Here is a 24,264-nt window from a genome sequence, read left to right as displayed (position 1 = left end):
AGGTGTTGACCTATTTTTATTGATTTTGAGGGGTGTTCTCTGTGCCTCCTGGATTTGATTGCCTGTTTCCTTCCCCAGATTAGGGAAGTTCTCCACTATAATTTGCTCTGATATACCTTCTGCCCCCCTTTCCTCTTCTTCTGGGATCCCAATTATTCTAATATTGTTTTGCTTTATGGTACCACTTATTTCTCTAATTCTCCTCTCATGATCCAGTAGTTCTTTACTCTCTTTTTCTCAGCTTCTTTTTTCTCCATCAGTTTGTCTTCTATATCACTAATTCTCTCTTCTGCCTCATTTATCCTAGCAGTTAGAGCCTCCGTTTTTTATTGCATCTCATTAATAGCCTTTCTGATTTTGACTTGATTAGATTTTAGTTCTCTTATTTCTCCAGAAAGGGGTTCTTTAGTGTCTTCTATGCTTTTCTCAAGCCCAGCTAATATCTTTATAATTGTTTTTCTGAACAACATCTCATTTATATCCATACTGATTAGGTCCCTGGCAGTCAGTACTGCCTCTTGTTCTCTTTTTTGAGGTGAGTTTTTCAGTTTTGTCATTCTTTCCAAAGCAGGATAGATGAATGAGAAGACAAAATACTAAAATGGCAACAACAACTCCAGAGAGATATACACTAACAAATTAGAAGAGATCTGAAACCAAAAAACAAAACAAAACAAACAAACAAAAAACCCAAAAATTAAAAAATAGAGAGAGAGAGAATATAATCAGACAGGTGAATGGAACAGAGCAATATACTGGATCCTGTGTGTATTTTGGTCTGTTAGAAAACTAGATCCCAAAATTGTAAAGAAAGACTGATATATGTACAAAAATAAAATTAAATACAATGAAAGGATAGAATGTAACTGTAAAAATGAAAATTAAAAAAGACTTTTAAAAAAAAGTTGATAAAATTGGTTGAAAAAGGAAAGAGAAAAAAATTAAAATCGGAAGACTAAAGAATCTTGGGGGAAAACCATGAATTCTACATACTGTTTTCCCCGAGTGCTGGGGTTTTACAGTTCTCTATAATGGGTAAACTTGGTCTTGGATGTTCTTGCTGATCTTCTGGGCGAGGAGCCAGTTGCACTGATTCTCAAGTGTCTTTGCCCCTGTGGGAATTGCACCCCCCTTGCCAGGAGGCCAGGGTAAGTTATCTGCTCTGGTTTGCTCTATGTAGGTTTTGTTCCCTGAAGCCTTCCCATGCAGCTTTAGAGGATGAGAATGAAAATGGAGGCCTCCCAGTCTCCAGCCCCGGAGCCGAAAGCTGAGAGCCCCACTCCTCAGTGTGACCTCAGAGAAAAGGAAACACTCCTGTCTTCCTGGTCTCCATCCACACTCTGTGCTCACCTGGCCTGTGACCAAGAGTTTCTATTTCAGGCGTGCAGCCACCTTTCAAGTCTTCAAACCCTGCAAACTCCTTTGGCGTGCACTGGGGCCACTCCTCCTGGGGTGTGGAGGGGAGTCTCGCTGCAGTTCTGCCCTTGCTGGGCCCCTGCTCTGACAGCAGTCACCCAACTGAGCTGTGGTTCATGGTTTATAGCAACCTGGAGTTGAGAGCCCACTCCTGCACTCACTGTTTGTAGCCAGTTTCCGCACTCCAGTGCCTGGGAGCTCTGCCACACTCAGGCACCCCCGTCTTCCTGTGACCTCAAGGATCCTGAGACCACACTGTCCCAGCTAGGGTTCTGCCCCACTTCGCCACCTGAACGTCTTTCAGGTGGGGACATCCCCCACTGGAGCAGACTTCTAAAAGTTCCAATTTTGCACTCCACTGTTCTATCACTTTCCGGTAGCCGGCTGATGGAGGCTCCTTCCCTCCTCAGTTTAGCTTCCCATATTGTCCCAGATTCACTTCTCCGCACCTCCTACCTTGCAGAAAGTCGTAGTTTTTCTATTTGTAGAGTTGCAACTATTCTTTTCTTAGATCTCTGGCTGAGTTCGCAGGTGTTCAGAATGATTTAATAGCTATCTAACTGAATTCCTGGGACCAGACAAAACTAAGGTCTCCTACTCCTCCACCATCTTGGACTCCTAGGGAGAGAGCCCATTACCCTTTTTTTTTTTTTTAAGATTTGTTTACTTATTTTAGAGAGAGAGAGCACATGCGCAAGTGGGGAGAGGGGCAGGGAGGGAGGGAGAGAGGGTCCTCAAGCAGACTCCCTGCTGAGCGTGGAGCCCAACTTGGGGCTCAATCTCACAACCCCAAGATCATGACCTGAGCCAAAACTGAGAGTCCAATGCTCAGCTGACTGAGCTACCCAGGCACCCTTGTCATTACCCTTTTAACTGGGGGTTTTCTGTGTGTGTGTGTGTGTGTGTGTTTTAAGGAAAACATCCCCTGCAAGCACCTGATCCAGGTTATGACCTCAGAGCAGCACACTCTGGAGCTGGCAGCTGCCCAGGCTCTGTGTCCACCAGGCTTCCCCACATTCCTGTTTCCTCACCTGCTACCCTGATACTTCCTTCTTCTTCCTCCATGGGTCCACTCACTCTGGTGGTTTTCTTCCTTCTGTTCTCCACCTAAGGGAATACATTAGCTGCTTTCTACTCTTCCCATGGCACTGAGGTTAACGGAACTTCTGATTCCTGGCATTGCCTCATAGGAATGATAAAGTGATTTGCAAGATATCATCCTATTTTCTGGAAGTGAGATAGATCCTTTTCTTCTAACTCTAATGTGTGCATTAATCTTTTGCTTATCTCTCCAACTCACTGATAAAAAAGGAGGACTTTCTGTTGAATCAGGATTTTTGATCATGAATCAAAGGAACGATGGTAATTAAAGAAGTTCTCAGATCACACTACCTTATAATTTATATGAACATGCCAAAGACGCCTGCATATATATTCAAATATATGTGCCAGCTACTTCCACTGATACTGGCGTTTAGAGAAACCTAAGGCTGATATAATACATCACAGGTAACTGAGACTTCCTACATCTTGTCTTTAGCCAAAGAACCAGCATTTTGGATACACCCAGAATTTGAGGTATTGAAAAAGACTGAACAGTGGAGGCACCTAATTAAATGCACAGAAAGATCAGTCTAGTTTGGAGATGTATTATCTGCAGCACTCTGCCACAACTGTGCTAAGACAAGCTTCAGGTACAGAACTAGATATCACAGAATTAGTAGTGATGGTTGCGTAACCTTGTGGTTGTACTAAAAATCACTGAGTCATACACTTTGAAAGGGTGAGGAACCATGTTGCACGTGACCAGGACTCTCCTTACAGTTTCCTTCCAATGACACCCAAGTCTGTTCCTATTTCCCCAAAGCTATCCTCTGAGATAAAGCCCAAGGCAGAGAGAGGGGTGTCAGGGACCTAGGAGCAGATCTCCTGACCCTACGTTTTCCTTACCTTCCCATATGCCTTTGGTTGGTGAAAGGGCTTTAATTTGCTTCCTCTTCTGCTGAAGATTGCCTCTCCATTTTGTTCTGAGCCTCTCTAACATGGACTTTAACTTGTCCCTTTGCTGAAGTTCAAAATGGTGGAGAGAGTAGAAAACCTTGCTCCCATTAAGGAAGCAATTAAAAATCGCTCTTATACCCTCCAGTGGTTATGAATCTTGCTCACCTCTTTCTTCCGTCTCCCACCAGGGAAAAATAAATGTTCACCATGAAATGTAAAAGAGTTAATATTTTGGTTGGTTGGTCTTGCCCTTCCCCCCCAATATTTTTTTTCTAAAATTCCCTAATAATGAACATAATAAATTATAATTCCACTAATGAGGATGACTGAACATTAAATATTAGTTACCTGTTAACAACTTACAAACCATCTTTTGAAGTATAGCCACAGTTTGTAACATATATAATAAAGGAAACCATAAAGCTAAAGAAACCACCGTGATTAAAGAAACTTCATGAAGGTATAAACCAGAGGTTTTCCGCCCTGGCTAAAATTCTCTAGCAAGGACAGTATGTTCAACCATGCATTTCTATATGTTCTGCACAAAGAAAGGGGCACAACCGAGATCATGCATGTAAAAGTGCTTTGTGCAATAGAGATGAAAGGCACATTAAATGTGAGTATTAATTATTAAGTAACCTCTATACTCTGCTTTATCAGACAACCCTGAGAGGACTAAAGTATAGTGCCTGAGAGCAGCATCTGGCGGTGACTGTCTGAATTCTGGTCCTGGCTCCAGGTTGTGCCAGCTGTGTGCCCTGGAGCACCCACATTTTCCACACTCTAAAGTAGAGGTAACAATAGAATGGATTTGAGGGTTAGATCAAATAATATGTGTAAAGTGCTCTGAACAGAACCTGGCCCATGAGGAGGGCGATGAAGTCTTAGGCATTATTCATTCATGTGCAGTCTGTTCATGATGCCTCCATTCCATCCCCTCCCTTTTTTATTACCAAGATCCCAACAGAGGGTCAATAATGATTCATATAATCATCTTCTCAGGAGACAATGCCTATTAGTGGAACTTGACAAAATGTGAAATTCTTTTGTTAATGGAAGATTGTAGGCAAGGACATTCTGAGCAAAAGCAGTAACTGGATTCGTAGGACACATAATCAAAATGGCATACTATTACTAAATCAACCACAACTCAGAGATTTCAATAGATATTGAACAGAGAATCACAAAGGAGGAAATGAAAATTATTCAAAAATGTTGAAAAATATTTGAAAACTGGCTATTTGGAAAGCAAAACTATATTCGTAATCATCTCTATGTTGCAGATACTAAGGTGGTAACATAAAATATTTAAAACGTTAATAAACAGGAAGAGATTACAAATATTCATCTGATCTTTCTCAGGGAGGCTTAAACCACTATAAATTACTTTATGCAATAGGCTTATCGATTTTCTAAAACTCCTCTCCAACTTATATTTTACATTTAGTTCCCTCCTTTGTTATCTCTGCCTCTGTGTCATGCCCATCTGTTTCCTTCTTTAATTAACTGGGCCCATCTTTATCCTGCATAACCCTACTTCTAATACTATAGATTTATTGGCTGTATTGATTTATTGTTATGCCATCATTTAAAAAATGACTTTTAAGGAAAGATTAAGGTATTAAAAATGAACTACTCTGCACTCTGTTTCTGGACTATATTTTCAAACTAGTAGTTAATGAGTTTATAATGAGCAAGTTGTCTCTGGTAAATGAGGGTCCTAATGCTTCCTTCTTTAATGCTGATTTCCACATAGGATCTGTGAAAAGAACACTCCACTCAATATATATTTTCCTAACTGCCTGGTGGGCAGTGTGGCTGTCAGATGTGAAGAAATAAGTCTCCAGTCTTATCGGTTGGCAGCCTGAAAATGATGAGCAGGTGAAGGTTAATTGCATCTTCTTGTGAGGTTGGTTTCACAGTTGGCAATACAACAGGTTTTGCAAATATGCAAACTTTAATATCTAGGTATAGTGATGGGCTTGCTCAGACCTGATAGACCTGCAGGAAAAAAATCACACATAGCTATCAGAAAGAAATCAATCTTAGAAACTTGCGAGGGTCAGCCAAAACTCCATGCCACTATTAAATTCCATGTCTTCAAGATTTCAACCAAGATCAGGTATTGAAACGTAGAGCAGTTACCACCTGCAATACACACACTGCGTGTAAGCTGCTTGTCTATCATCCAAGTGGAAGGGACTCTTCCTCAATCGATGTTAAGAGAATCTGAAATCTGTTCTCTATGTCTTGGGAATGGATAGAGAGGATCCCACTGGATCAGATGAAGCCCCAAAGGCCAGTCCTGGAGCATTTGGGATGCCAGATCAGGAGCTCCAAGGGGACAAGAGAGAACAGGCTACAGGTGCAGGCTCATTGACAAGGAGCATCAGATGCATTCCCCACGTGCTTTCTTTTCTTCAGAGGTCTCATGTGTCAAGCTTCATCCTTAAGCCTCTTGTCAGGTCTTTGGCAGTAACTACAGGAAACACAATCACTGGGACACCTTCCTAGTAGGAACTATCAAAGGTGCTCTTAAGGACAACAAAGGACCATCCATTATTCCACAAAATGGGTCTGACCCAATATGATATTTTTCGTGGTCTGAAGCTTCCTGGGGTGGGGCTAATAATAACAAAATAATACGTTATTTTCTTCTTTCTCCGATGCAAAGGTTTTTTGGTGTGTGTGTGTGTGTGTGTGTGTGTGTGTGTTTTCAAACCTTAACATCTCTGCAATGAAGACACATCTCACCTGCATCAAAAGAAACTCACCAGCGGCTGGTACGGCAGGTGCTTTTCCTCTCCACTGCCGTGAAATCATCCGAACAGCCTTAGAAATAGTGAGACCAAGCTACTCAGTTAATTGGCTTGGGATTCGGCCTGCGAACGTGGGGTTTTTTAAGTTGCCCAGATGATTCTAATGTGCAGCCGGGCTTGAGGAGGCAGAGGAAGAGAATGTGTGGATGGCATATATTCATAGTTTGCACTGCCAGTGCATTTGAGAAATTAATAAGATGTGGGGGTGGATCAGTTCATAGGCCTGTTACTTCTGGGAAGTTATTTGTGCTGGTAGGTGGGAAATTTATTTATTTTTATTATTTTTAAATTTCAATTCCAGTATAGCTAACATAGTGTTATATTAGTTTCAGGTATACAAGCAGCTGGTGAACTTAAATTCACATCACAGTGATCAGTTAAGAGGTCTTTTAAAAGATTACACTAGAATGCAACATAGAAAAATATTTGGTGTATGTACAAAATTAATAACCATACGCTGTATGCTGTGATTGAAAGCAGTAAAAATTGCCAAAATTTTGAGAACAGATTATAAGATTTTCAATTGTTGGGACCAACTGATGTATCAAAAACTATTATTCAGGGGCGCCTGGGTGGCACAGCGGTTAAGCGTCTGCCTTCGGCTCAGGGTGTGATCCCGGCGTTATGGGATCGAGCCCCACATCAGGCTCCTCCGCTATGAGCCTGCTTCTTCCTCTCCCACTCCCCCTGCTTGTGTTCCCTCTCTCGCTGGCTGTCTCTATCTCTGTCGAATAAATAAATAAAATCTTTAAAAAAAAATCTATTATTCAGATGTCCAAATCTGTCAAAAGCTTCCAGCTTCTTCCCAGAAAAGCTCTTTACTTATAGTTACTTATAATTCAATTAGCAGCAACAAGACAATGTAGCCAAACGGGAAACGCAAACACACTAACAAAACCCCGCATAACCCGCAATATTCTTTGAGATGTGTTTACATGATTCTGCAGCATCGCAAAGACGCTGACAAGGTCCAGATCGTTGGCGGGGTTACCAAGACCTTACACATAACAGCCAACGGCCCTACGTACTCGAGAGGCAGTTTCGACCCCGGGTGTGATTCATTCCGAAAAAAGGAAACAGAATGTACTTGTAAAGAAATCCGAACGAGGTTGTAAATCGGGTGTTTTAGGGTTGTGCGCATGTAATGTTGCATTTGGTTTTGCTTTTTCCCACAAGAGCTAATAGGAAGTTAGAGGCACATTTTACAATCTTTGACGAATTTTCTTAGAACTGGAAATATTCTAATAATATTGGTAATGATACATTGAACCTCACTGCTGTCCAGGCGTGTACAAAAGGCTTACTTAATCTTCATCTTACTTACACGTGTTTATTACTGCATCTTAGAAATGAGAAAATTGAAGCCCAAAGAGCTTGAGTGACTTGCCGAAGGTCCCACAGCAGGCAAGTGTTAGAAGGTTTGAATCCAGCCTCAATCCGGAGCCCACGCCCCTCGTTAACCACGTGGCTATAGGGCGCCGCGTACAACACACTCCCTCACTCGATACGTATTCAAGGAGCGTCTATTAAGTGCTAAATACTGTTAAACACTAGAGATACCAGTGAACAAAATAGACAAGGTCTCCACCTTCTTAGACCTGGTACTCTAATCTGGAAATGCAAACAATAAGTAAGTAAGTAAATGAAACTCGAGACAATTTTAAATACTAATACCAGAAATTGAACGGGCTCATGAGACCAAGTTTTGGGGTGTCTGCAATTGCCTGCGAAGGCGGCGTTTGCGCAGCAGAGCCATGGGCGATGGCAGAGGGCCTTGAGCTGGGATCAAGCTCCGCGCGTCCAAGCAGCTGGAGAGCGAGCCCTGCAGCTGACCTGCGGTGAGAGGGAGGGCAGCGCCGGTGACGTCAGGAGGTGGGCGGGGCCAACCGCGGAGGCTCCCGCAGGCCAGGGGCACCATGGAGGAGTCTGGTTCCCAAAAAATGGGACTTGACTCTGGCTGACCTAAAGGCACAGACAGAAGGTATTAGAATGGTGGCTCAGAAAGCTGGGAACCAGAGCAGCTGTGGGCATCAAGGAGCAGGAACTGACGAGCAGTTGGCCTTCTCTGGGCCCAGAAAGTCTGCTCAAGTGCTCCCGCTCTTTCCCATTTGGATTCCAAAAGGACAGTGTGATTTTTGTTTGGGTCCTGTGTCTGACTCTTAGCTGATAGATGGCAGGACATCATGACTTAGAACCCAAACCACTGCATCCAATCCCAGTGCTGTTTCCAGAAAAGTGGGGATGGGCGCGGCAGAAAAATGAGCAAAGGACAGTGACAGTTGTAACGATGCGGTGATTTGAGGGAATGAAGGCTGTTAAAGTCTGTGCCTTCCATTGCTGGGATGTGTTCTTTTTTTACAAAAGCAAATATTTTGGAAATAGCAGGAAGCCAGGAGGCTGAATTTCAATCTCTGCAGAGAATACACAGTGAAGGGGGAAATTCTCTTCAGTATTGACGTTATGTCTCAGAAATACTAGATGCTCACAACTGATGTAGCTCGAAAAACACCAGAGCCGCCCCAACTCAGTAGAAACTGGGGCCAGAGCCAATTTTACCTAATACATCTTTCCCAAGAAATGAACACAAGATATCACTGCCTCTAAGATATTCAAAACTGAACTGGGAATTTTTTTCTCATGGTATAAAGACCTACATAGCTGATGAAAGATTTTTTAAAGATCTGAGGAGCAAGTGCACGCCTCTCTGGACACTACAGGAGTTCAGACAGCAGGAAACCGCACAAGTGTGCGTGTCCCATCAAAGGTAAGGGTGTCTTTTCTTTTCTTTTTTTAAGATTTCATTTGTTTATTTATTCAAGAGAGAGTGAAAGAGAGAATGAGCAGGGAGAGCGACAGAGGGGGAGGGAGAAGCAGACTCCCCGCTGAGCAGGGAGCCTGATGGGGGCCTTGATCCCAGGACCCTGAGATCATGACCTGAGCTGAAGGCAGACACTTAATGACTGACCCACCCAGGTGCCCCCGGAGGTGAGGATCTCTAACACTGAAAGCCGCACAGCTAAAGAAGAACCAAGTTGTATCGAAGACAGAGACCCTCAGATTCTTCTTGAACCGAAGGAGCAAATTTGTCTTAGGACCAAACTTTGTTCAAAAGCAGTTAATGGACACAGAGAAACTGGAGCAACTTGGAAGAGACCAAGCCAGAGTAAGTGCCAGTAGCACAGAACGGGACACTGGATGTGACAGTGATGAGCAGAGAGATGTGCCCTCCGTTAACCAACTGGTGTGTGGAAATACCTATCGCTACAGCCTCGGGGTCAGGAGAGTTCATCTGACACCCAGCAGCACCTCAGACACCCAGGATATCAACAACTCAACACAGAGAACTGCACTATTAAACTATGGAGATTCACCATCTTTGCCTCCCGTTTGGGAAACCCACAGGCTAAGTAGGGATGAAGATGACAATTTAGGACCAAAGAGCCCATCGTTAAATGGCCACCATAATAATCTAGATGCAGTGCATAACTATGTAAATACAGAGAATGTACCAGTGCCAGCAAGTGCCACAGAGTAGAATATTCAAGGCATTGGGACTGTACACTGACAGTCCTTAACTTTGATATCAGACGCCCAACTTGAGAAACAGGCGGCTCAGTGACATACAGGTTGACTTGGAAGGCACACAGAGCTGTATGCAGTGATAGAAATCGAGAGAGCTGCTACTCCGTCAGATTTGCAGAAAGCACTACGGGAGATAGCTGGCTGATTTAGGAAGACCAGACATAATAGTGCTGACCTGCCCATGTGAACCTGAAAAGAGGTACATTGTTTGCTCCTTTGTGAAGTTTTGAAAAATGAAGATACAAGTACTTCATTGTCATTTCTAAACACTAACTCCTTTTACAGACTGATAAGATTTTTTTTTCTGACTATTGCGTGTGCTGATTTAACTAAAGGGAATTAATGTAGTGCAGGAACCCGTTAAAGAACATTAATTTCAGTATATGCTCCTCAGTACTGTCCAGCAGCATTTCACAGTCCTATTTAACACGAGAGGTGGGGGCACCTGGGGGCACCTGGGTTAAGCATCCAACTCTTGATATCGGCTCAGGTCACGACCTCACGGTCGTGAGCTCAAGCCCCAAGTTAGGCTACACACTGAGCATGGAGCCTGCCTAGGATTCTCTCGCCCTCTTCCTCTGCCCCTCCCCCTGCCTGTGCTCACTCTCTCTCTCTCTCTAAAAATATAAAATAAAACTGGAACTGAAGTGAGCGACATGCTGGTTGATTTTTATCAATATTCTGGACTTAACACATATCATTTATGTCTAAGTTGTGGTTAGCATTTTAAATATTTTATAAAGCCTCTTGATAATGTGCACTGCTAACAGATAACTCTAAGCTTTGAAAGTCACATTTGTAGATTCACTATTCATAGTAAATGGCCTCCAGCACGTAACATGAGGAATCGTTTATTTCATTAATTGTAGACTTTTTGCCTTGAGCCAAAGCATATGTAAAGGAAATAGAAGTACCACACCTCCTTGTACAGCAGTCGGTTCCTTTGCCTTCTGCGTTACTAGAAAGAGTCCTATGTCCATGAATATGGTTTGCTCTTGGTGTGTTGAAAGGCAGGAAGGAGACAACATTTTCTGTTTACTCATCTCATAATGTCATTTAAAGGGCATGCCCAGATATCTGAATCAGAATTACACTACACTCAAGAATCAGTCTTGGGTCACTTTACCCAAAAACTTTTGGAATCTGAACCATGAAGTCTTGAAAGTTTCTCTCCTGGAGATTAATAATAACATCACTTTCTGGAGGCATTTGTGCTATCAGGTTGCCATTTACCTTCAGTTTTTTCCTTTGGTGTTTGGGATGTCTTATTTTGTTGCTTAATGTCTTTTTCAATTTAAGATGTTTGAGCTTTCAATGTCATAAAAGCTGTATATGAAAGACCCACAGTTAATATCTTCAATGGGGAAAAATTGATTTTTCTCTATGGTCAGGAACAAGACAGGCATGTCCACTCTCACCATTACTGTTTAACATAGTACTAGAAGTCTTAGCCTCAGCAACCAGACTACAAAAAGAATAAAAGGCATCCAAATTGGCAAGGAAGAAGTCAAACTTTCACTATTTGCAGATGGCATGATACTCTATATAGTAAACCTGAAAGACTCCACAAAAAAATTGCTAGAACTAATACATGAATTCAACAAAGTCCTGAGATATAAAATCAATGTACAGAAATCTATTGTATTTCCATACGCCAATAAGGAAGCAACAGAAAAAGAAATCAAGAAATCGATCCCATTTACAAGTGCACCAAAACCCATAAGATATCTACGAATAAGCCTAACCAAACAGGTAGAAAATCTATACTCTGAAAACTATACAACACTTATGAAAGAAATTGAAGAGGACACAAAGAAATGGAAAAAATGTTCCATGCTCATGGGTTGGAAGAGCAAACATTGCTAAAATATCTATACTACTTAGAGCAATCTATATATTTAATGCAATCCCTATGAAAATACCACCAACTGTGCTACATTCATATAATGGAATACTATACAGCAATGAAAACATGAGATTTGGCAAGAACACAAATGAACCTTGCAGGCATAATATTGAGTAAAGCAAGTCAGACAGAATATAGATGTTCTGTATAATTCCATTTATGCAAGGTTCAAAAAGGCAAGAGTAATTTGTCATATTGGAAATCGGCATGGTGATTACCCTTAGAGAGGGAGAATGGAAGTAGCCCAAGAGAGGCTTCTAGGCTGTTCATGATGTTCTGCAGATCAATCTAGGTGAGGTCGCGTGAGTTATTCATTTATAAAATTCATTGTGATACACACCTCAGATTTATTCACCAGCATATGTTTTACTGCTATAAAAATATTACCCAAGAAACGGAGTTTTGCAAAAGAGCTTACACATCAAAACAGAGACATGGTTATGAAGATTCTTTTAGTAAGTGCTTTATAATTCTGAGAACCTGGTTAATAGTATATCCATAATGCCTATTTCTACAGTTCTTACAAGCCTCTGAGTCAGAGGACATCCCATTAAGTCCAACACAATGTCAGTGGTTCTTGCTAACAAACCTCCAACCCCTGCATAACAAGTCTCCACCTGCTCCCAGTTCTGCCGGCAACCCCTCTGCCCCTGGAGCTAGCAGCTCTTCCAGACCCTCCTCCAAGCTGTGCGGAAGTGACCTGCAAGAGAATGACTCTCCTGTTTGTGTTGGAAGGGGAAACAGAGCTCCTGGGATCTGAGTACTTTTTTGTAAAACTTAGTGTGAAAACTCATTCCGTTTTTACTGACAGCCCTCGATGTCCCCCCAAAGCACATGCTTCTAAGCGGCTAGACTAGAGAGCACAATCAAGAAGGGGCAACGATGCCCCGTCAGACCCACCGCTCCCCTCCGAGAGCAAAGGCTTCCTCCGGGCTCAAGCTCATCAGCAGACTCCTTCTGGCCTCAGGCTGAGTCATCACCCAGGAAGCTCCTCAGACCTCACCAGCCACCCACAGCTTGCTAGACAGGCTCATGTACACCTAAACCCCACAATGGGCATGACTTGACTTCCTCCCAGGTGACTTCAACCTCCCCTGGGCACATTGGCTTCACTCAGGCCTGTTTCACCGGTTCGGACATGCCCAGATGGGCTCGGAAACCTGTGAGTGAGCAGTGGAGACCCCGCTACTCTGCTATTCTAAGCCTATAAACTCATGCTTGGCTGGGAAGCCCAATGGCACACCCAACTCTGAGCGTGTTCTAAACCTAGCATAAGAATGTTAAGATCTCAGGGGCACCTGGGCGGCTCAGTCAGTTAAATGTCTGTGTTCAGCTCAGGTCGTGATCTCAGGGTCCAGGGAATGAGTCTCCCTGCTCAGCAGGGAGTCTGCTTGTCCCTCTCCCTCCGCCGCTCTCCCCCTGCTTGTGCTCTCTCTCTGTCAAATAAACAAACAAATAAATAAAATCTAAAAAAAAAAAAGAATGTTAAGATCCCGTGCTTTTTTTTTTTAATTTTCAGACTTCTCCAATATTCTGTCTCAGAATAAATTATTTCTTTACATTTCAGTATTTTACATCTAAGATTCTGAAAGGGAGAAAGTGCCATCTATGCTCTGGCTGGAGTGATAAAAATAATCAATTTCGATTTATCTTCCTCGGATTATGGGTATCTTTTTCAGGGTGTTTTGGTGCGTAAATATCTGGAACAAAGAAAGAGAAATAAAGCAGTAATTAAAATTGCAATCACCACCTTGCCTAAACACTGGATAACCTGAGATGTCAAGTTCAAATGGCAAATTCCTCCACCTGCTGGTATGAGCCTGTCTCTGCAGTTCTCACACTAAAGCTTATCCTCAAAAACATAGAAGATGACTCGTAATGAAAATTATGAGTGAAGTGAAGCTTCGTGTTTTCATCTTAAACTGGAAGTGTATTATGATTCCATGACTAAGATACTATCATTCAAGAGGGTGGAGGAGGACATAGAACTTCCAGGAAGTAAGAGAAACAGGAGAATCAGCTGTTGTCATTTGACTTCAAGACAAAGACAAGTTGCTCTTTCCTTCCTGTGAACTTAGATAGCTCTTAAGATCTGGGCTAATTATTTTTTTCCTTTAGTATGTTCTGCCTTGTATGTTCTTTTCTTTTCTTTCTTTCTTCTTTCTTTCTTTCTTTCTTTCCTTCTTTCTTTCTCTCTCTCTCTTTCTCTCTTTCTTTTTCTCTCTCTTTCTTTCTTTCTCTCTCTTTCTTTCTCTTTCTCTCTCTCTCTCTCTTTCTTTCTCTTTCTCTCCCTTTCTGTCTTTCTCTCTCTCTTTTAAGGAGAGAGTGAGGAGAGGGGAAGAGGGAAAGGGACAGAGAGAATCTTAGGCAGCCTCCTTGCCCAGCATGGAGCCCCACCCGGGGCTCAATCTCACCACCCTAAGATCATGACCCGAGCAGACATCAAGAGTCAGATGCTTAACCAACTGAGCTACCCAGGCAGTCCCTACATTGTATTTTCATTTGACTGTGGTACCTTAACATAGTTTAAAAGTTTTTGGTAAGGCAGAGACCCGTGACCATTATTTTTTTTTATACTATTAGCAGTGAACACCATACCTTGTATACAGGGGGTACTCATTCGATGATTACTTTGTTAACTTTCCAAGTTGGCCAATACTTCCAGGTCCTTCTTTCATCTGGGACATGACCACAGGGGAATCCTGTAGTCTTGGTTGTAAAACCAGGTCAGGTCATCAAATGACCACCCCCATAATAAGTATATAGACAAATATAAAAGGGTGAGGGGAAAATAAAGAGAGGGAGGTAGTCCCCAGAAAACAGAAGACCAGGGAAACAATGTATCTGGCTACTCTACAGTCAGTTCCATTCACTGATGTATCTCAAGTGCCCAGCCCAATGCTGGATACATAGTAGGCACTGCACAAATATTTTTCAAATAAATCAATAAATTAGAAATATTGAAAATGAAAACAGAGATAGATTTTGCTATGCAAAACTACGCTTTATGAAGTACAATCCATCTAAGACAACAAGACATGCAAAAGAAGAGCCCTGCATTTGTGTTTGAGAATAGCTTTTAATACATCATCCCAACTCCCAGGCTCCATCCTTGAAAACATTAAGTGAAAAGGAAACTATTTTCCTCTGTGTTATATGTTTTAAGCCCTCAGTATCTCAACACCTTACTGATTAGAGCTTTAAAGGTTGGTAATTAAGCAGATCAGAAATGTTAGTAAGTATTTGGCATTTGAGAACCTGTGTTGGTGATTCCTTAGATTTATTCCCTAAAGAAAATTCTAAACACCAATAAAACTTGTATAGGAGAACCACAGCTTTTCAGGGAACCACAGTTTGTTTTTTATGGTTTATGCTTTATATGCTTAATGCTTACAATTAATCACACGCAAAGGGGAAGTCAAAATGTGCTCACTTAGGTGTCTGCATGACCAAGGGCCTGAGACAAGGTTACTGGGATGTTGTCTCTAAGGCATGTTGCATCACGATTATCTGCTGAAACCCTGTGCTTAGCACATTTCTCACTTCCCTTCATTTGTCAAGATTTGTTCATATGTCTTTGCAAAATTTTCTCAGAATTCATCTTCTCATTAGTTCCCATAACAAGCTAAAGCTTTTTCTGAAACATGCATTGTTGCATTAGCAATAATACCAGAGGCTAAAGCAGACAAAAGCAGCATATGAACCAGTTGTGCAAAAAATGCAGCTTTATTTTTCATGTATCAGCTTAATTTCTAATTTGAGCCCTCATTCCTCCAGAAGGGGGAAAATGTGATCTCAGTCAATCGGTCCATTCATCTGGAGACCAAGCCACCATGGAAGGGGTGGGGGATGGAAGCCTCAGGCCTTGACATCTCTCCCCTTGGGGATTCTCTGAGTCAGCTTCACACCCAGTCTTCAGCCAATGGCTCCTTGGGGGTGAGGAGTCTTTGTGAACAAGTCTAAGCGCTGACTGCTGGAGTCTCCAAGCAGCCACTTCCTCCTTGCGCGGTCCCACCACCTCCCTGGATCTTCCAAGGAAGCAGAGCAACCTCGGGCTGCTTTCACAGACTCAGGCTACGTGGGGTTTCTGCTGCCTCCCCGGAAAAGCAGGCTCCAGGCTCCTCGCTGCAAGGCCAGTGACATCGTTATTCCCCCCACACCTGTTATGTCATCTTCTCACTCCTGCCCCCATCTCCTCAGCCCCTTGGCCCTTACTTTTCATACATCTCCCAAATGTTAACCTAGGCCCACAGTCCCAAACCAGGAAGGCTCCCGTCTTTCCTCAGAGATTCTAAGCCCAAGTGCTAGACCGGCTCCTCAAGGGAGAACATTAAAATATTGACTAATATTTCAAAACATAATCCCAAACCCAAAGTTTACATCTTAAGAGCACTTATAACATATCCTAGTATCTCTCCAGGCAACCCTCCTTTGAGCTTAGCCGTCTTGTGGAGTGAATAGGACAGAGAGCTTCAGCCTGATTTTGCAGCAGTCGACATTGAGGCACTAAGTGATTCTCCAGTCTCAACATACTCCACACCAGGCATATTAAGACCATCAGTGATGTGATGGACGGGGAAAGACAGGTTGTTAAATATTTCTGGCTTTTTGGGAACTCCCATTGGACCACACCTAACGAGCCAAACTACTGTATTAATGCGCAAATCAAATATGACAGGACCTGAAAGTGCCAGAAACACTCACTTGCTTCAAGATAAGCCAAATATAGTCAGGTAACACGTGAATGGTCACAGTCACAGCCAATTACAGAGATGGCAATTCGGTCAGCCGTGCCGTCTCCAGATTCTAAGGGCATTCAGCAGTATAATAAATCTGGGCTCTCAGTCATCTTACTAAATATTTAAAACAACAGAGCCTAGGCAGTCACCTTAGTTCATTAAATACACGGAGTGGAATATACTTACATACGCTCACTGAACATGAACCTCAGCTCACCTTTCACACTGCTGGTCTCCAGAGCGCAAGTGACCTGATGTGGGGCCACGTCGGACTGCTGACACTTCCCTGCATTTCAAAACTGATTGGAAGTAGGTCAAAAGGCCAGGGGACCGTACGAAACAAACCAAACGGATAGGGTAAATAGGTCAGCTGAGGTGCAGTCAGAACTCAGGCTTACAAAACAGATCCCAAGCCGTTTCAGAAGAGGGACAGCAACATACAGAGATCTGAAAACCTCGTGAGCCCCTTCCTCACGTGACCTTGAGCAAGCTACTTACCTTCTCTAAGCCTCGGTCTCCCCATCAGATGGGAAGAAAACTACAACTTGCCCACAGAGCTGGTGAGAGGGTTACATGAGGGAACGCACATCGAGCGCCTAGCCAGAGCCCTCCGGAAATGCTCATTGTGGTTCTGATGAACCCAAAGATGGTACGCCAACACAATAAGCTCTTCCTTGAAACACAGTGCCTGTTAACCTAGTTTCTCTATGTTAACCTATGTTAACCTGTGTTTAACCTATGTTTATCTATGTTAAGATATGTTTATCTTTCTGTGGTGGCCACCAGAACAGGGCTCAGAGACCTCGGACTGCAGGGAGCATGGTGACCAAGGGCCCCAGACGCCCTTGCTGAGGAGTGCGGAGGTCACACCTCCAGGGCGTGCTCCCACTGATGACTCAGAGACCATGGGGACACCTCTGACGGTTGACTTTGGCTCCAGAACAGCCCGGTGGCCTTGCTGGTTCCTCCTGGAACGGCAGGGCAGCCTGGGACAGTGCGATGCTCTCCCAGGCTAACTTGGCTGCTTCTCTGTTTTCTCTCCCTCAGGTATTTGCCCTGATAAAAATCTTTGCACGTTTAATCATGTCTTAGCATCTGCTTCTCTGAAGACCCGGACTAACACAGTTTCCCAAGGTTCTTTTCCGACAACGGGCGACTTAGACTTGTCCTGGGAGGTCTGGACAGTTTGTTCAGCTCTTCCTAAGCGACGTGTCATCACAGAGCCCACGGGGAGCGGTCCTTGAGAACCAGGAATACTACAAGTCGTTGCTGGCAGGGCTGGCAATTCCGGCCATGGGCTGTTTCTAACAGTCTGATAGATTAATATTACCCTTTATTGAAGAAGAAAAAGCCTCCCACATCCTAAGATACCACGTGTCTGCCTTTGGCGCGCGCGCACACACACACACACACACACACACACCCCACCGACGCTGAGGGAGCCCGGACTGCAGATGAAGCCGGACTGCTTTGTTTTATGTAAACGAGGCAACCGGCTCCGTGAGTTTCCCCCGCACTTGCCCGCACCTACCCTTCTCTTTTCTCCCTACTCCACCCCACCTTCCTTCCAAAGGGTAATTCCTGACCTCGACCCTCCCGGCACCTCATCAGTTGCAAGTCGGTGAACAGGCCCTCTAAAGCTCTCCTCCGGCTCCCTGTAAATCGGAGATCCGACTCAGGACCTTCCGACTCGGGCCAAGTCGCCTCTCCAGCTGGGCGGTCGGGCGCTCCGGAGGGCAGACGGGGGACCGGTGTGAGCAGTCAGGACACGCGAGTCCGGGAAAATAACCGAAGGCAGGAGGCACCCGGATCTCCTCCTGAGGTCTGGGAGCCAGGGCGGGACCGCGCCGAGGGCCGACAAGGGCGGCACGGCTGAAGGACGAGCGCGCGGCTCCCGACAGGTGCGCACGGCGGGACCCTTCCCGGGGGAAGCGCGACCACACGGCCGGCGGCAGAAGCCCGGCTCCGCGCAGCCGTCCTCCGGGCTCGGGGCCTCCCCGGCCGCGGGCGGGACTCGCAGATCCGGCCACGTGACGGCCGCAGGCGCCACCTCGGACGGCCCGAGGGCTCGGCCCCGCGCGCCCCCCGCCCCCGCCTCGGCGGCCCGGAGCCCGGGGCGAGCCAGGCCCTCCCCCCGCCCCTCCACCGCGGGCGAGCCGGAGCCGGGCGGCGCCGCGCCCAGGGGCGGACCCCAAACTTTCCTCCGACTCAAAAGCGGCGGCGCGGAGCCCGCTCCGCCCCTGCCCTGCGTCCGGCGCCCGGGCCGCTAGTCCCGCTGCCGCGCTGCCCGCCGCCGCCATGGCCAAGCCCCTGACGGACCAGGAGAAGCGGCGGCAGATCAGCATCCGCGGGATCGTGGGCGTGGAGAACGTGGCCGAGTTGAAGAAGGGCTTCAACCGGCACCTGCACTTCACGCTGGTCAAGGACCGCAACGTGGCCACCCCCCGCGACTACTTCTTCGCGCTGGCGCACACGGTGCGCGACCACCTGGTGGGCCGCTGGATCCGCACGCAGCAGCACTACTACGAGAAGTGCCCCAAGGTACCGGCCGCGGGGCCCTCCCCACCGCGTCCTTGCCCCGCCGCGCTCCCCGCGGGCGACGGCCCCCGAAGGCCCACGTGTCGGGCGCGGTGGGCCGCCCCGGGCCGACCCCAGCCCCACCCGAGCCGCCGAGCCCTGGGCTCCTGGGGCGCCTGGGGGGCGGACGCCCGGCCCGCTCGTCTGTCCGCTGATTTCACACACGCGGGAGCACCTCCGTCAGCATGGGCAGGGGTCCGGGGCGCCTCCGGTGTGCACGCCGGGCACAGTTCTAGGCCGCTCGGCCCCGAGCAGAACCGACGGCAGCCGCGCTCGGGCTAAGTTCAGAGTTTAGGGACGGGAGACAAACAGACGCCGTCAAATGGTACTGAGAGCGGGGACTTGGGGGGGGCAGGAAAGAAGAATCAGTCGAACGAAGGTGCCGCACTGCCCCCAGATCCTTGGCAGGGGCTGGCCTGGGGGATGCGTGCATGACCCGGGCTTCTCGTGCGGTCTGCGCGAGCTGAGGAGGGAGGGGCAGAGGTCCCGCCCCGCAGTCAGAGCTCCGCCCCGTCACTCCCACTAGTTGCGGCGAGTGGCGTGTGGCGCTCCTGCACTTCCTTGTTTCCTGCGGGGTGGGGGCCGACGGCCAGGACATGCCCTGACTCTAAGACCCACCCCAGGAGCAGCTGGGCAAGGCTGTGCACAGACCACCCCTATCCACTGCTCGGGGGCTGGAGTGCGAGGTTCCTTAGGGAGCTTTTGTGCGCACAGAGGGACACGATTTCCACCTGGCCAATCTGGGAAGGTGCGGGCGGGGGAGGCAGGAAAGGACCCGGCAGGGAGAGGTATTGTGTTGTGGAGAGCAACGTGGGTGTGAGAATGTATTGGAAGAAGAAACTGGAAAAACTGGCTGGGGCCATATTGGAAAGGGTGAAAGATATATCCAGGAGGCAGTGGGAAATGCATATAAACATCTATTAGGGATATTTTAATATGTAAAAACATGGGGGGGGGGGAAGACTAGTCCAAAGAACCCGTGAGCAAAAGAAAGTTCTTGTAATAAGAAACTACAGCTGTTACAAAGCTTTCAAATGCTTCTGCAGCCCAGAGGCCTAAGCCTCTACCCAAAGGTGGCGACTGCTAAAATATAATCGTAGAAAACACTTGGTGTATACTTATATTTACTCTATCTTCTTTATTTGCATAGAAGGGACTACACCTCCCATTAAAAATAATTTTTTTAAGCTTCTAAACTGGAGAGTGAGAGGATGAGCCCTATTTTAAAACCCACCCGCACCCCCCACACACACACACCCCTCCATAGCCTCTAGCACCATAGAATTTGCTCACCTCGTGTGTCTCTCCTCCCTTGGCTTATCTGGTACTTTATTGTTCTCCTGTCCTCTGGCTAGTTTTTCACTGGACAGCACTTTCCTGCCTGAGTGCAGGTGTAAACCAGGTATTCTGACGGTGATACGCCGGGGTTAGAACAGCGAACAAGATTCATTCCACACATTAACAAAGGATCTCCTCTGTGGCAGTTGTTCCCCTAAGCAGAAGGTCCCTGCCCTCATTAGAACGCAGAGTGGAGCCCGTAAGTGCGTCCAAGCTTTCCTCCCATCGCCCCTGTTCTCTGGTAACTGTACAGATGAATCCCAGACCTGGACCTCCAGCGTGAATTCCTTTTCAAACTCCATTCCTACATCTCTGAGTGCTCAGTGAACTCAAACTCAAATCATCACCTGTCTGAATCCTGGCCTATCTTCTGTTTGTAATTTTAATGGCATTGCCATCCTGACAGTCACCCGGACACAAAACGTGAGTCTCACCTTTGATTTCCTCCTGTATTCCCCATTCAGCAAGTTGCCAAATCCTGTTGGTTCCTGTGGGTTCTCTTGAAATTACCCACTCTCTTACATTCTCCCTCCTCTGCGCTGGAGGCCCATGCTACGGGTGTATGAAGTAGACCCCTATGTGGTAACCTTGCTTCCCACAGGCGGTAATGCTGGCATCATGCAGCCGAATATGGGCTAGCTGTTGTGTTTCATTTGGCCAGCAAGACACCTTTAAGCAGTTAAATTTTCAGTGCCCTCAAGCAGGACACATACACACCAGTACTTGGCCCAGGACTCCTCATTGCTTCATGTGACTCCCATTACACATTTATTTTCTCTGCCTGGCTCCGGAAGCCATTTGGGTATGCAATCCCATCTCCTTCCGTGTGCTGTGGTCCAATTAAGCTTCCTAAAGCAACACATCTTGCCCTCTGTTCAGATATCATGGCGCCCACTGCTTGTCACAGGCATACATTGAAGGCCCTTCTCAGTTCAGGTGAACCTGTCCCTCCTATCCTATCTCCCGTTACCCTCCTGGGCTCACCTTGCTCTCCCACCAAACCAATCTGCTGTTCCTGTCCATGTCCTGTACTCCCCACTTCTGGGCCTCTGCTCAAAATGCACCTGTCATTGGGATGCCCTCCCCCCCTTCATGTATCTCCATGCTCAACTCTTGCCTGTCCTACAAATCACAATTGTGTTGTCACCTGTTCATAGGTCTTCCCAGAAGTACTTGGGGCCTCTGAAAAAATAACATTATTTTTAAATACTGGTTATTGTTATGTCTTCGTTATCTTTACAGGCCTTTTGAAGATGTTCGCTTTATGTAAAATACACATAAAATATCAGTAATAGTAGTGCAGGCACGTGATTTATAAGGTGTGTTGGAGATGTTCAAATATTTTACTACCAGGAGTATGTTTTAAGTGTTTAGAGATCATTGACTTAGAAGATAGAGTATGTCAGTTTTTCAAGGTCTTGTATATCTCCAAATATGAGGTGAGGTTTCCCTCCCAAAAAATTATTTAAGTGAAAATAGGAAATCACCTTAAATTCATGCATTTGTAAAGCCTATCATGTAATGAGGTACTTTTTCAATTACTTTATTTTAAGCAAGAACATTTTTTAGGAAGATCTTGAAATGTCCTAAAATGTGTGAAGTCCATGATAATTTGGAATCACTAAAAGGGAAGCAAAGAGGGGCACCTGGGCGGCTCAGTCGTTTAAGTGTCCCACTCTTGATTTCTGCTCAGGTCGTGATCTCAGGGTTGTGAGGTCCAGGCCCCCGACTCTTGATGTGGGGCTCGGTGCTCAGCAAGGAGTCTGGTTGTCCCTTTCCCCTGCCAACCTCCCCCTTGCTGGCTCTCTCTCCCTCTCTAAAATATGTAAACAAAACCTTTTTTTAAAAAAAAAGGGAAGCAAAGAAATTTAACACAGATGTAGTCATCTGGGGGTGTGAACTCACAACTGCAAGTGTTGGGAACATATACTGTATTTACAAACAAGCTTTTTATAACCCTCTAAAACATAAACGAGCAATGCATAGTGGTTTTATTATTGAGATCATGGATACATAGAGAAGAATGGGAGAGACTGCCCTGATGTTACGTAAACGTGGCTTGTGGCTGGAGATAGTCTTTCCTCTGACGCAGTAGCCTCGTATGCAGGGGCGTATCCATGGAGGGGAGTGGGGTCGTACACCTCTTTGGCCTGTTTCCCCCTCAGAAAAGATACCTTTTCCTGACTCAGACAGAGGCAGCTAATAAGCTGATGAGGGCCTTAATGACAGCATTATAGATATTCAAACACCTTGGATAAATATAATGAGGATATGCTCTGGAAAATCATGTTATATGACCCACTAAGATATGGTTGTTGACAATCTGTGGGAACACTTAGAATTCAGTTGTTTCATAAGATGAAAATGGGAAAAAGTGAAAATTCTACGTTGACATTTTCATATAATATTTTTAAATATATATGTGTAACTAATGAGTTAAATATTATAATATGCATTTGTGATAGTGAGCTATATTCTTTTTATATTTTGGGGTGGACCAAATAGTTTTCTTTTGCTTTCTTCCTATTGGGTAATGAAGGAATCCCTAAAATTTGAAGTGACTTTATATTGATGCATTTATAGATGTTTGTTGTTTCATGTTTGGTGGAAAAGAAAAGGGGAAGTGATATGGGAAGTAAGGTATTGTGAAAGGGGTTGATGAAGTTACTGATCTTCGTTATTTTTTTTTTACTTAGTAAACTTAGCTTGTATTTTGAAAGGTTTTGGGCAACTCTGACCTTGGCACCTTTCACTTTCATCTCAAATAGTATTTACCTGGCTTTATGTCAAAGGCAAACAGTTGCTAAGTTGATAGAGAAAGTTCCCATTTCATCAAGAACAAACACCAATAAACCTGAGGTAGTCTTTTGTTATTGCCAGACCACAGCCTTTCTAGAATGATTTTATTCTAGAATAATTAGCTATACTATTGCTTGTAGCAATCAGACACCCTGGCTATGTTCTAGCCACTGTGTGTATCTTGAAGGAGTTACACGTTTCTGGAGGAGTTGAGATATCACAGTCAAACCCACCTGACTCATATAAATATGTTACAAATGGGTGATGAGCTATGGCAGTCTGACTTCTCTTTGTCCAAAACATATGCTTAATTCATGAGGCTCAGGAACAGGGAGGAAACACACACAAAAAACATTGAATCTAATTAGTTGGATGAGTTTGCTTTTTTTTCCTCCCTGGGGTTAAAAACTACTTTGCCAAAAATGGGTATTAAAATGGTTTTTCTCAAAGCCAGTTGTCAGTATTGCTTGTATTCAGCCTTTCATCCATCTTCGAGAGTCTCATTTGAACCTGTCTTAGTCTCTCCTGTTTGTTTCTCATTGGTGACCTTTTGTGTTTTTATGTTGGCCTTACAGCACTGACATGACCTCTCTTTGTTTCAGAGGGTTTATTACCTCTCTTTGGAATTTTACATGGGCCGAACATTACAGAACACCATGATCAACCTTGGCCTGCAGAATGCCTGTGACGAGGCCATTTACCAGGTACGTTGTCTCCATATTTCTTTCATTCTCTCCCCTTAAATTTCAAGTTCAATTCAGGAACCTTGGGAATGTAGCACCAAAAAAAAAAAAAAACAGGATGAAAAATTGCTTCTTACCAATGGCTATTACAATTAGAAATATAAACTAGTGGAGATCTCTGGTTTAAGAGAAACTAAGTTAGAGGGGCGCCTGGGTGGCACAGCGGTTAAGCGTCTGCCTTCGGCTCAGGGCGTGATCCCGGCGTTATGGGATCGAGCCCCACATCAGGCTCCTCCGCTGGGAGCCTGCTTCTTCCTCTCCCACTCCCCCTGCTTGTGTTCCCTCTCTCATTGGCTGTCTCTATCTCTGTCGAATAAATAAATAAAATTAAAAAAAAAAAAGAG

The 24,264-nt window shown here is 45.1% G+C and overlaps 1 protein-coding gene, 1 long non-coding RNA gene and 1 pseudogene across 5 annotated transcripts in view; 2 read left to right on the top strand and 1 right to left on the bottom strand.

Moving 5' to 3' along the window:
* The first annotated feature begins 7,171 nt into the window (after positions 1-7,171).
* Positions 7,172-11,208, top strand: LOC103678289 (annotated as a pseudogene).
* Positions 11,209-15,434: 4,226 nt separating this feature from the next.
* Positions 15,435-18,498, bottom strand: LOC103678279. 2 transcript variants are annotated; one of them, XR_005832064.1, is made up of 3 exons: positions 18,050-18,498; positions 16,681-16,762; positions 15,435-16,530 (listed from the first exon to the last, which is right to left on the bottom strand). It is a non-coding gene; the product is annotated as an uncharacterized LOC103678279 (long non-coding RNA). The 2 variants fall into 2 exon arrangements; XR_005832063.1 differs by having other exon boundaries at positions 15,435-15,849; positions 18,050-18,491.
* A 173-nt stretch (positions 18,499-18,671) lies between these two features.
* Positions 18,672-24,264, top strand: part of PYGL (glycogen phosphorylase L) — a 40,093-nt gene continuing 34,500 nt past the window's right edge. For all 3 annotated transcript variants that reach the window (XM_040620899.1, XM_040620898.1, XM_040620897.1), the window contains exons 1-2: positions 18,672-19,004; positions 23,780-23,881. In XM_040620899.1, the coding sequence (XP_040476833.1) occupies positions 18,762-19,004; positions 23,780-23,881 (345 nt within the window). In that variant the 5' untranslated portion in view covers positions 18,672-18,761. The remainder of the gene's footprint in view (positions 19,005-23,779; positions 23,882-24,264) is intronic.

Source organism: Ursus maritimus, unplaced genomic scaffold (genome assembly GCF_017311325.1).
Source record: "Ursus maritimus isolate PB19 unplaced genomic scaffold, ASM1731132v1 scaffold_36, whole genome shotgun sequence".
Lineage (NCBI taxonomy): Eukaryota > Metazoa > Chordata > Mammalia > Carnivora > Ursidae > Ursus > Ursus maritimus.
This window is presented reverse-complemented; position numbering and strand designations above follow the sequence as displayed.